Here is a 12,928-nt window from a genome sequence, read left to right on the forward strand (position 1 = left end):
GCACTGGATAGAGTAGGAGCCTGCAGGGTCACCAATGACGCACTGGATAGAGTAGGAGCCTGCAGGGTCACCAATAACGCACTGGATAGAGTAGGAGCCTGCAGGGGGCTGAGGGTTGCTTGGACTGGAACTTTAGAGCACCCTATATTTTGGTGCTGTATCCTGAAAAGCAATACTGACCTCTGACCTCAGCACGAGGACTTTGGGATCGTTTCAGCCTGTACGGAGTGCCTGCTGACTCCCCTGCTCCCTAACACTGAGCTCCCATCTCCCACGTGTTTTTCCTCACTAGTGACAAAATACCCGAACAAAGCAATCCACAGAAGCTTCTGGGTTTGTCCCCCAGGTAACTCCACCTTCTGTCGAATTGACGATGTTAACATTACCCTATAGAAGACTTCTTGGCTCTACTGTGACCCCCACTTCCTAGCTTTGTACCATATCTAACAAAGAGGTAATGTCTACTGCCAATCATGGGTGACAAACACCCACACCCACTGCCCATGCACAGCATGACTTCAGAGATTCAGGAAGGCCTCTGTATCACCTTCACAGGCCTTCTTACAGCACCCCTTCTTCCTAGCAGAGTCTGTTTGCCCTCCATAATAAAAGCACTTGAAACAGAGTCATCTCTGGCCAAGCTGGACTCTTGGATCTGAAAGTAGGGTCCCATTATCCACAGCTTCTCTCAAGATGGCCATCCTGGACCAGTTAGGTGCTAGAGTCTCTTCTATTCCTAGTTAGACACTCAACACCCATCAAACTTCCACTGAAGAGTGAATTTGGACTTGGGCCTAAAATTCTCACCTGCTAGTATGTGATGTTGACAATTGCTTTAGACTCTGAAACTATCATAGCGGCAGAAAGCAGTCTAGACGGGATCATACAAACAGAAAGACTCTTGTCATGCCAGCAGAGCTCTGTGGACAGAAGTCTTCTGAAGGAAGCCTGCACTGGGCAGCAAGCGAGAAGCATAAAGAAGATGGATGTGGGGTACAGGCACATAAGAGCCACTGCCTCAGAATGCAGCACAGCACTTCACAGATAGGCAACCTTGCTTTCGCTTTCTACAAAACAGAGGAAACCGCAAAGGCCTTATAAAGTTCTTGACCATGAGTGTTTCTAAGTTTATAGGGTTCTGGGATTTACACACACACACACACACACACACACACACACACACACACACACACACTTTTTTCTTTTTCTTTTTTCCTGGAGGTTGGAGAGATGGCTCAGTGGTTAAAGATGCCTGCTGTGCAAACCTGGAGGTCTGAGTTTGAGCCCTGAAAGCCAAGTAAAGGTTTCAAAGCCAGCTCCACATGCACCCTATCATGTATGGCTACATCACACACACACACACACACACACACACACACACACACACACACGCACGCACACACACACATACACACACAAGCATACATAAATAAATATGAATTGAACAACTGTGTTGAGTTGTAGTAGCCGTGGCCTATGATCAGATATTTGATGGTGACACCTGACCACACCTTGGCATGGGTATTGTCACCACTTAGTTAATTGTTCACAGGTGCTCCTGGGAACCCAGTGCCTCACCTCATGCAGCACATATCACATATTCTGTGTGTCATGCGTGGTTGTGAGGGACCAAGGAAGTCACCATTTCTCAGAGTTTTCTCAGAAAACTCAAGAGCAGAAAGAAATGTTTTCTGCATTGTAACACTTGTAAGTTACACGGAGAAGGTTCCTGGTACCTACAGATAACGAAAGGTTATCTAAGAAGGGAGCACCTAGTTGTCCACCATCTAGGCCACAGGTAACCTGGCTGGCATGGGATGGCTGCCATGTTGCCCCTGCACTCCTGTTATTGAGCAGTAACAGCATCTATATAAAATGTAAGATGGAACTGGCCAACAGGAGGGTGATGGTCTTACAAACTGCTGCACAATCTTTGTTATCAGGGAAAGGGGTGCTGCTTCAGTTAACAAATCACTCACAAGAAAAACTGTGTAATAACACTGGGCAGACTAAAGGGATCCATCAGAGTAGAGACGAGGCTGACTTGTCAACAATGCAAGTGATCAGCAATTTCTGGCATTGAGTTGTTGGGAATTCTAGTGGAATGAATTGAACAAACCAACAGACAACTGCATGGAAGGACAAGTGAACAGAGAATTAAGGAATAAACAAATGGATGCCTGAGAGAGAGAGAGAATGAGTAAGTGATGAAAACACAAAACCCGGCAATGGCTTTGGGATTCCGGGCTCACCATGCTTAGAGCGCAGGTAATCACTGCACTGGCAGGCATGGCAGGACTGAGCATGTGTCAGGTGGCTGGGTGGCCGCTAGAGCTTCAAGTCCTGAACAGTTTCAACACTTCACACCAGGACTCATTAGAGGGTTGGTAAGACAGGAATAGATACAATAGCCATTTTATTATCTATACAAATAAAACAAATTAGAACTGTAATCTAAAATCTCATTTGAGTCCTCTCTGTCTCTCTCTGTCTCTCTGTCTCTGTCTGTCTGTCTCTCTCTCTCTCTCTCTCTCTCGTGCACACACACACAAGCTGTTAAAACAGAATTTTCTTCCTGTTTCTCATTTCCCATTCTTCCCTCTCCCTGTACTTCAGGGAGTCAGGCAACAGACAAAGGCATGGTGCACGAAGCTTTAATTTTATAGAACACTGTGAGAACAATCATTTTGGCTCCAGATAACCCATGGAAATCTCTGCTGCCCTGTGTCACATGGAAATGTGGACCCTTGTCAACAAAGCACAAAGAATCACAGGAGCCAGATGTACAGCCTGGAGTTTCATTTCCATTTTTATTGGACATATTTACTAAATTCGCAATGTGTGGCAAGTCATGCATGGCTCTGGAGAGTCATTACTTCTCAGACAGCAGCCTTTGAAGGATGCCTTTCCCCTAAAATGTCACTGACTGAATGAGAGGGTTAGGGGTGGGGCCTGATCTTTGGAAAACAGAAAAAGATCTTTAAAAAGAACAAAACCAAAACCCAACAACTTTGTGTGTGTAAATGTGGGTGGGTGGATGCATGTGTGCCACGGTGCCCATATGGAAGTCACAGAACAACCCCGGGTGTCTATTCTCACCGTCCACCTTGAAACTGGGGACGCTGATGCACAGCAGACTGGCAGGCCCTGAACTTCTGGGGCTTCCTAGCTCTGTCTTGCCAGAGGAACACTGGGCTTCCAACCTCCCAGGGCTGCTCTCCTGTGTGGGTAGGGATCTAAACTCAGGTCTGCATGCTTCCTGGCAAGCCCCGCACCTACTTAGTAATCTCAGTCAGAAAGACCTTAATCAGGCAGCCCAGGGAGTGGCAGCACTTCCGGCCCAGTAGCCAGAATGAGCCCATTCCTCAGCTCATTTCCATTTGAAGAGTCATCCCATGAAGCTCCCGGTTGCTCAGTCCTGATGCGCTAGAATTTACCCAAGGGTCCTAGCCCAACAGGAGATTCCTTCACGAGCTTCCCCCACCAACTCCATCAAGAAACCAAAAGTGGCCCTGGTTTCTTTCAACTGGGAGCAGGGTGGAGGCAGGCAGCTGGACTGTCCTTGAGGCTCAGAGCAGAAAGGACTTCAGAGCAGGCGTGGCTTTTGATTCACACAAACACACTAGCTCCACACAAGACTTCAGTCAACTCTGTAGTGAAGGGCGGAACCAGGCAGGCATCAATGACCTGAGGACAGCCAGAAGTGCCCATTAACCTGAAGGCCCCTCAGGCTGCAGGAGGAAGCAGATGGGTTCTCAATCAAATTATTTTCTCACAGATATCCCGTAAGACTATTACTGAGCTAATCTATCTATCTATCTATCTATCTATCTATCTATCTATCTATCTATCTATGAATGAAGCACTTTCCACAGCACTGAGGTAAGATTCCTTATAATTAGCTAGTTTTGCTGTGTCTGTCATCCTCATAGAACTTGCACAGAGGACCACTACATAGTAAAAAATGACACAGATGTGTGCACATGCACATAACTGCTCACTTAATTCCTTTCCTTCCTGACAGGCTCTAAGAGCCAATTTATGAAAGAAGATGGAGGTAATTTTCCACACCACAAATCAAATGTGATGTCAGAGCCTCAGGCAAATCCTGTATCCTTAACTCTAGGACCATGGAACCAATGTAAGCTGCCCTTAAAGAGAGTTTTCAGTTTTATTTAAAAGGTTTATTATTTATTGGTGTGCATGTGCATGCATACATAAGCTGGGAAAGCAGCTTGGTACTTGCCTAGCATTCCTGAGGTCTCTAGCAACATGCACACAGGAGCATGTGTGAGACACATATACGAACTCCCTCTTTCTAACATAACAGGGCCAACAGTACTACAGGGCCTGCCTGTGCTGGGACACGGCTGAGACACAGCTGGGACACCCAGAGCAGCACTTCCTGCATAGCTAAGAGCTGGTGTGACAGGGCTGCAGGCAGAGGACTTCTGACCACAGCACATACGATTCTCAGGGCCCATCCCCATCAGAAGTGAAAGTGAATCAGGAAGAATGAAAACCCTAACTTTAAAAAAGCTCAACCGAGAATCCTGCTTGATGTGTGCTGGGTTGATTCCTTCCCCAGAGGTGAGAACAGAGAGAGGGCGGGCGGCTGAGCACTGTAAAGGAGAGGACTGTGTGCTCCGGGAAGGACATCAACAAAGGCGAAGTCTCTGAATAAATATCCTGGCTATTTTCAATTGCACTTAAAACAAAGAATTAATTATAGGCAGATCCAGGCAGATAAGAAAGCCTCTTTGGTGGAAAAACATGCTCTTGAGGAAAAGACAGTAGCAAAAACATCCACTCTGTAGTTTTGTTTATTTGTTTTAGCTGAAAAACAATTCAATATTCCTTAGGAAATTCTATTCTTTGAAATCATGTGCTCAAAATACCAGGCATAATGAGAATGTTACTATTTTTATTATCTAACATTCTTAGAAGCTTCTAGAGTTTCTTAAAGAGCAACAGCAGAGCAAACCTGTATCAGGTCTGGAAACGTTTTCACTCAGCTCTGCAGCTGTCTTGTCTCCAGGAGAGACTGAAGACCTGGCCCTTGCTGACAGGGGAGACACACATCTGTATTCCCACCACAGATGCCCTTAAAAGTTGCTGTCAAAGACGTTCACTTACAGGACACATTAGCTTCTATTCTAGGAAGGCCGAGAGGAAGCTTTGCTCTTACTCAATTTGACTTTTGTTTTATGAAATAGTTTTTTATCTTCCATTGTGGCTTCTTTATCTTAAGTTTGGCTCTTGGGGTCCTGGGACAAGGCGGTAGGGTCTAATGGGCTGAGTCTGGCAATGTGAGGTTATGAGAAACTCCTTGTGAGGGCTTTACAGGAGTCCGGACCTTTAACACCAAGAAGGATTTCAGCTCTTGTTAAACCTTTATTTTATAAACCTATTGGCAAAAGTAGGAAACAGACTTTACAAACTCTGGCATCTTAGCCACCGAGACCAAGATGACACAGAACGGTTTGTTTTCTAAAAGATCCCCATTTAGGGATGAGCTCCCCAAAGGGGCAGCCATTAGAGCCACCTGTGGTTAATTAAGCTGATTTAATTAAAGTGAAAAACTCAGCCATGCTTCAAGTGTGTGGCAGCTGCATGCAGCTTGGGCATGGCACAGATGTGACCAGGCGTGTGCCCCTGTGAGGGAGGAGAAAGGACACCTTTGTGTCCTGAGTCCAGAAGGTAGATACAGCCAATGCACTGTCCTCATAAAAAAGTCCCCTTTGATATGACAGGAATTTGCTGGGGAAGAGTAGCGGGGAGGGGCCTGGGAGGGAAAACTGCAGCTGCGATGTAATATATGAGAGAAGAATAAATTAATTAAAAAGTGACAGAAACTTGAGCGAATTTAAAGCAATCGTCTTCCCCCCTCAACTGAAATGTAGAGCAAACACTAATTATGTTGGTAAGTTCTGAGTACTCTGAGGGATCAGGGTCCCTGTGGTGCAGATGTGAAAGGAACTTTAGGATGTCTTCCTTCCCCATGACCACACAGCAGGGCCCTGACCTCAACCTCCCGCATCCTCCTAGTAGGTAAACTCTGGGGCCTGCCTCATGACTAACCGGATGGAGACAGACGCAGCTGCATGGCCACCAGTGCCCACACACCTGTACTAAAAGAACCACACGAAAGTAAAACGTCAAGGTTTGAAACACACTATGACTCTCAGCAGTTCTTGCTGAGGATGCAGAGGTTGGACAGACCTAGTGGTGTCACCTTGAGGCTGAGTGCCACGACCATCTGTCTGCAGCAGGCAGACAGACAGACAGACCACTCCCACACCCATGCCTGTCCCTTCTTACTACCCGTGTGCAGATGCCCTGTTCCTGTTGGACACCTCTGAGGCTTCAGTGTGAGAACAGCATGGCCCCCCGAATCTGCCTACTGTCTCACATTGCTCCAGACAGGCCCTGCCTTGTTAGCTAATCATTCTGATTTGAGCTGTGCAGGCTGTGAAGGCTGTGCACACTCAGTCCCAATAGGCCAGGTGAGCCAAATGGACCCACCCCCTGGTCTTGGTGACTCAGTCTCACAGTCAATATCTGGTGTCACTCTTTAGCGCACCAATGGTGCATGCCACATGCTCATCTGAAACCCTTTAACTAGTGCACCAATGGCTCAGGTGGTCCACTGACAGCTCACCAGCTCTCTGAGGATCCTGCAGGCAGGTAGGAATGCTTCTGGTGACAGTGCACACTGCCCAGCCTCCTGGTCTTACCTGCGGGGAGAGCCATCCTCATGGGGCTGGATGATAACTACTTTCACAGTCACAGATGTCCGAAGTAGGTCAATCATCTGCTCGTGGGTCAGCGTGGCCACAGCCACCTTGCAGATCTCCACAAGCCGGCTCCCTTGGCGAAGGCCTGCCTTCCAGGCAAAGCCAAAAGGTTCCACATCGGCAACAATTCCTTCAAAGTTCACATGGAAGCCAAGCTGACCCAGCCCGTTTCGTCTCAGGGTCATTTCCACAGTCTCGCAGCCTCTTGTTACTATCTGAGGGGAGGGAAGCTGTTAGGCAGGTTTGATCTTTCTCCCTGGATACCACAGATGGGACCCCACTGGGGACCCACCTGCACATATCTAAGCAAGCCCCTCTCCCTCTTGGCTCTATCCTCAGCCACCCCTCTGTTCCTTCAAGTGACCTGGAAGGTATCTGAATCCAGAGTTCACCATGGTTGCCCTTGACAAAGAACAACAGAACCAAAGCTGGGTTTTACCATGGCTCACGTGGCAGGCTGCCTGGCTGGAGAAGCCGTGAGCTCTGCACGTTTTCTGCCAGTCCCTCCACTTCCTGTCACTAATAGGGCTCCAAAGCACTGAATTCCTCTCCTCTGGATGCAGTACAGCAAGAGAACAAAGGACACCACCTCGTTTTTCCCATCTCAGACTCCAAGGCTTTCTGGGTGTTTTTTTTTTTTTTGGGGGGGGGTTCAAGACAGGGTTTCTCTGTATAGCCCTGGCTGGTCTCAAACTCAGAAATCCGCCTGCCTCTGCCCCCCAAGTGCTGGGATTAAAGGCATGCGCTACCATTGCCAGGTTGGGTACTTGTATCTAACTCAGAACAGCAACACGTGGCCTGTGTTCAGGAAGGGCCCAGGAGAGACTGGACTGTGAGAAAAGCCATAACTGTCTCCCATGCACTGGCCTGAAGACTTCCTAATCTGTCCTACCTGGCCTCCTGGGAGTGACCACCTATGTCCATCTGGTCCCAAGGGCCCTTCTGATCAATGAGGGGCTTGCAGGTAGCAGAGGAGCCCTCTGTTCCTATAGCCACCCTTCCTTCTGTCACCTGTGCCCTGGAGGCTAAGGGATATCCCAGGAAGCTCCAATGACACTCCCCTCGAAGACTCGGAGTCTACACAGTATACCAAGAACTTGAGAGAGCCAGCTCAGTGGCTTGGTGCCACAAGTAAGGTAATTGGTCACTGTAACCCTTAGAGGCACTGATGGAATGTGGCTTGCAATGCCATGAAAGGAAAACATGGCTCATTAAACATCATTTGAAGATGATGACATCACTTTTTTTTGTGGGAAATTTCAAGTTGGGAGGTATCATCCCCCATCCCCAAAGCCCTGGGGGCAGTGTACAGGAGTTTCAGTTTAATAAACTCTCCCGTCCAGGAACCTGGCTCTGAACACACACATTCCTATTATTGAGCCCCGTGGCTGTGAGCGCAGCTGGGGAGTTGTGGCTTGCTCCCTGCATCAGCATCTGGCCTAGGTTTCCATGGTTACAAAAGTGCACACAGTGCCAGTTGGCTTCTCCCAGACCAGCATGAAGCTGGGGACTCAGCAGAAAGGGAGTGCTGGTGTCAGCCAGGAGGGAAGTTCCAAAAGGTTCAACTTTTCACTGATCTGAACTCATTCCCAACAGTTAAGCGAGCAATCTCTCGGTGCCAACCTCCACAGACACTTCCTCACCTCTTTTCCAACTTTGCTCTAAGCAGCCTTAACACAGTGGCATCTAAGATGCCTACGTCCTGGCAGATGAGAGAGAACGAAGCTGCTTCCTGAAATTTAATTGGAGAGACTGGCTAGGCAGCATCAGCTAGTGCTGCTCCTGACTTCCTCCTAATGTTACCCAAGTCATGGTCCCTGCTTCCAGACATCCCTGATGGCAGAGCAGGCTCTCTCGTCTCTCAAGTGCCCCATGTACTTATGCAGACATAATAACCCTGTGAAAACAGCATCTCCCATCCACATGCCTGCCATGATCTCCATGATTTGTGGGGCTCACTGGCCAGTGCAAATAGAGGGTCTTTATTCAAAGTCTATTAGGTTCAAGTGTGACAGGGGACCCTCCACCCAAGCATGGCCCTCTGAGGATGGCTTCCCAGGACTCTCAGATGGCACACCCAAGGTCCCTCTGGGAGTGAAGTCTCCTCCAGTATGCACAGCGTACACTTCTGGCTGTACTCTGTACCACATGCAACAGAGAGTAAGATCACCATCTACAAAAATGTGGGGTCTCTACCACCTCTAACTCGCTGGTCTTATATAGACATTGCCTGCAATGACTGTAACCACTCTAACACCAACAGATACTGGCTGATTCTACTCTCTCAAGCTAGCCTTGCAATAATAAACGAGACTCTCTGGGAAGAAAGGACAGGAAGTGTAATCTGCATCCCTTGTTAATGATGCTCAGTTGACTACGCAATACATCTCCTTGGGAGAGGATTTACCAGTGAGATGGTTTATGTCTGAAACGTGCTTTCTTCTTGTACTGTACCAAGCAACCCACACAGCAAACTATTGCTATTGTTCTAAAGCACACACAAAGAAAATCTGAATTTTGCTTTGTTAACATTGGGAACAAAAATGTGACTGTTTCCTATCTTAGGCACAATGCTGAGGTTTGGTGTTAAAAGTCACATTAAGGCATGGAGGCGCATACTTGTAATCCTAGCACCTGAGAGGCTGAGGCCAGAGGACCTCAAGTTTGAAGCTGGCCTGGAATATACTATAAGCTCCAGACAGCCTGGGTTACATGGAAAGACCCCATCTTTTAATCTGTGTGTGTGTGTTCATGCATGTGTGCACATGCGTGTGTGTACAGAGGACAGAGGTCAACCTGGGCGTCACTCCTCAGATGTCCACCTTGGCTTTGAGATAAGGTTTCTTTATTGCGATCTGAGGTTCTCAGACCAGGTGATGATGCTGGCTAGCAAGGATTCTCTCATCTTTGCCTGCCCAGTGTTGGGATTACAGGTATACAGCACCATGCCTGTTCCATGCGTGCTCAGGAGGAAATTGAGGTCTTCATGCTTGTACAGCAAGCTCATTGCTAACTGACTTACTGGCCTTGCCCGGCCCCAGACCTTAACGCTCCCCCTCTTTTCAGAAGTCTCTCTCTTTGACAGATGACTGTTTTCATTTCCTAACTTACTGTCTAATTTTGTAAAATATGAGATATTAGCATTACATTTAACTTTTTTTTTTTGGTTTTTCGAGACAGGGTTTCTCTGTGTAGCCCTGGCTGTCCTGGAACTCACTTTGTAGACCAGGCTGGCCTCGAACTCAGAAATCCGCCTGCCTCTGCCTCCCAAGTGCTGGGATTAAAGGTGTGTGCTACAACTGCCTGGCCTCACCTTTAACATTTTTAAATTAAAATATTTGCTATACAAACATGCAAAAGGGAGTAAAGAGGGCCCAGTCATTAGCAAATAGCAAATCTGTGTTTTTATGTGTGTGCAGTGCCCATCACACAAACTTACGAAATATTTTAAATTTTCTTCTGGTTTCTCTTCAACTATTACAGAAACCCTCAGCTTTCCTAGTCATGGGGTTGTGGGTGCTTCGCTAACTATGTTCGCTGACTCTTATTTACAAACAAAACAGTAGGCTGTGGACGGTCAGTCGGTGGGTCACTCAACTACCATGCAACTCGCACACCCTGGGTGTGATCTCCAGCACCATACAAAATGGGACATGGTAGACTACAGCTGTAATCCCAGCACTTATGAGGTGAAGGAGACAGGTGAATTACAAATTCGAGGTCACCATTGGCTACCTGATGAGTTCAAAACTGTCCTGGGCATACTATCTCAAAAAAATAAAAACAAAACCCAAAGAGAACCAGTCCTCTCTGGAATAGCAGCTTTTTCCCAAGCCCTGAGACTACAGTGGAGTTCCCTGTACAACCTGCTGGGCCTCTGAGGCTGAAGCACAGACAGTGGGAGACATGCCATACTTACTAGCAGTCGCTGCACTATTTCTCGGATGTCTTCAGAACGGTTATCCACGGAGGAGAGCAGGAGGCACTCTCCCCTTTCATAGAAGGCTTTGATGCTCACTAGCCCTGAAGTCCAGCCAATCACGTCCCTACAGGAACAGTTAAACACCACATTCTTGGAATCCTTCTCGATCAGCATGATGAACTCATTGGAGATCCCTAGGAGACACTCAATGTCCGCGGACTGGCCAAAGTCCCGTGCCACCACGTGCCACATGATGGCCCCGATGCTGAACAGGTGTGCATCCTTCCTCGGCTTCACCCGCTCTTTCTTCTTCGCCCCTAGCGTGATGAAGCTGAATTTTGCAGAAGTGTCCACTGTGGCGGTTGTGACAAAGTTCTCGGCTAAATCCTTCAAGTATTCTTGCCTTGTTCGGGTAGCCATGGCCCGGAATTTCTCTGACTTATGGGCCGCATTTTCTGCGTTGATCACTTTGGCTAAAAGGAAGTCCCGGAAGACAGCTGACTTTGGAAAAGTTACACCTTTGGGGATTGGGGGACCGAAGGGAGGGACATCCTTTGACCTGGAAACTCCAACACTGAGGAAGAAAATGACATGGGATGAGCTATGGCTCTCTCCTTTGAGGTGACACGTTCCCACACTGGCTGCACAAACCTGAAGACCAGAGTTCAGAGCCCCAGAAAGCGTATCAGTGAGCTCTGGGCTTCACTGTCCAAGGCAGAAGAGCCAAGGAGGAGGACTCCTGACATTAACCTTGGCCCTCCAAATGCATGCATGCATGCATGCATGCACACATGCAATGTGCACCTCCCCCCAACAGGTGTGTACCCATACATGCAAAGCATGCGCACACACACACACACACACACATGCTGAAGATGGAAAAGTTAAGAAAAAAAAATAAACTCCCATACACACAATACAAGTAGTAAGGCAGGGAGCACCCCTATCAGTGTACACAGAGCAGTCACTCATCCTAGTGTCCTCCTGAGATCCAGCCCCAGACAGAAGCGAGGTCTCAGAGCAGGCCTAACAAAGACAGTCTTGGGCTCTGAAGCACACTCAGGCCTTTAGTCATCAAAGCAAGTGTGGGCTCTGAGCCCCTGGGGCCCTGCCTGGGAGTCTCTAGGCTTTTGCTTGTGGCTTACTTCCCTGGTGGTGGTGGACGGGCCACACCGTCCTGCTGAGAGGCTGGTGTCAGCCATGGGCCCTGTTTAGTCTCTCAGGAAAGCAGAACATTGAACCCCACTCCCCTGAGCTGCCTGCCATGCACTTCTTTTCTCAAGGGAGGAAGGCAATTACTCCTTGCAAAAATATACTTAGCATGTTGAGGCTGGCTAGGAAATGTAGCTCTATGGTAGAGCATGTGGCTAGCATACACAAAGCCCTGGGTTTAATTCCCAGCACTACCAAAAATAAATAACAATTATTATCAGGCAGGCTATAGTGCCAGCACGTGAGAGGTTGAGTTCCTGGCTATTCAGCCTAGGCTATACAGTGGGAGAGGGAGGACGGTCTGAAGGAGGGAGAGAGGTTAGGTAGTTAGGAAGCTAGAAGAAAGGACAGCCACGTGAGAAGTGGGCTGCAGGCTCACCTGTAGCACACGTTTTCAGTGCAGGGGTTGTGCACCTTCACTATGACGAAGACATGCTGGAAGTGTGAACGAATGTTCTTGGGGGTGAAGGGGAGGGCGCCGGGCTCTTGGAAGACGATGGTGACGATGTCGTTCCCGATGTGCCTCTTCCTCAGAAGCTGTGAAGGAGAGGAACACTCAGAGTGACACAAAGCACCCTAATACATACAACCTGCTCCCCCAGCCGAGAAAGGAACAGAGACAAGCAGAGCCCTTCCTGGGTTCCAGTGGCCTTGGGCATATTGACAGCTGGGTGGGCCACAAGCAGAAGACCTCCAGGAAGAGAAAATCAACATCCAATGCCATCAGGGAGAGCCTGGTCCTAGGAGGGAAGTGGGCTACCCTGGGCTACATCCCCGCCTATCCCTTTTACATAGGAATCTGCTTCTATTTTCTCTCCTTTTATCCAGCTATTTCTTTCATCCTAAAATAGCACTCTAGTGATCAAAATGCTTTGTAAGATATGTTATAGTTTAAGCACTTCAACTTAGAGAGGAGACAGTTCGAGGAGGAGGAGTGGCCTACTGCACAGAGAGCCCTGGCTCAGACCACAGGCTCCCCGGCTAGTTTGCATTTCTG

General features: G+C 48.2%; 1 protein-coding gene across 2 annotated transcripts in view; it reads right to left on the reverse strand.

Annotated features, from left to right (window-relative positions):
- Sipa1l2 (signal induced proliferation associated 1 like 2) overlaps positions 1-12,928 on the reverse strand; it is a 151,248-nt gene that overhangs the window by 39,337 nt on the left and 98,983 nt on the right. For both annotated transcript variants that reach the window (XM_029480756.1, XM_029480755.1), the window contains exons 7-9: positions 12,311-12,468; positions 10,717-11,293; positions 6,738-7,012 (exon numbers count right to left, since the gene is read on the reverse strand). In XM_029480756.1, the coding sequence (XP_029336616.1) occupies positions 6,738-7,012; positions 10,717-11,293; positions 12,311-12,468 (1,010 nt within the window). The remainder of the gene's footprint in view (positions 1-6,737; positions 7,013-10,716; positions 11,294-12,310; positions 12,469-12,928) is intronic.

Source organism: Mus caroli, chromosome 8 (genome assembly GCF_900094665.2).
Source record: "Mus caroli chromosome 8, CAROLI_EIJ_v1.1, whole genome shotgun sequence".
Taxonomy (NCBI): domain Eukaryota; kingdom Metazoa; phylum Chordata; class Mammalia; order Rodentia; family Muridae; genus Mus; species Mus caroli.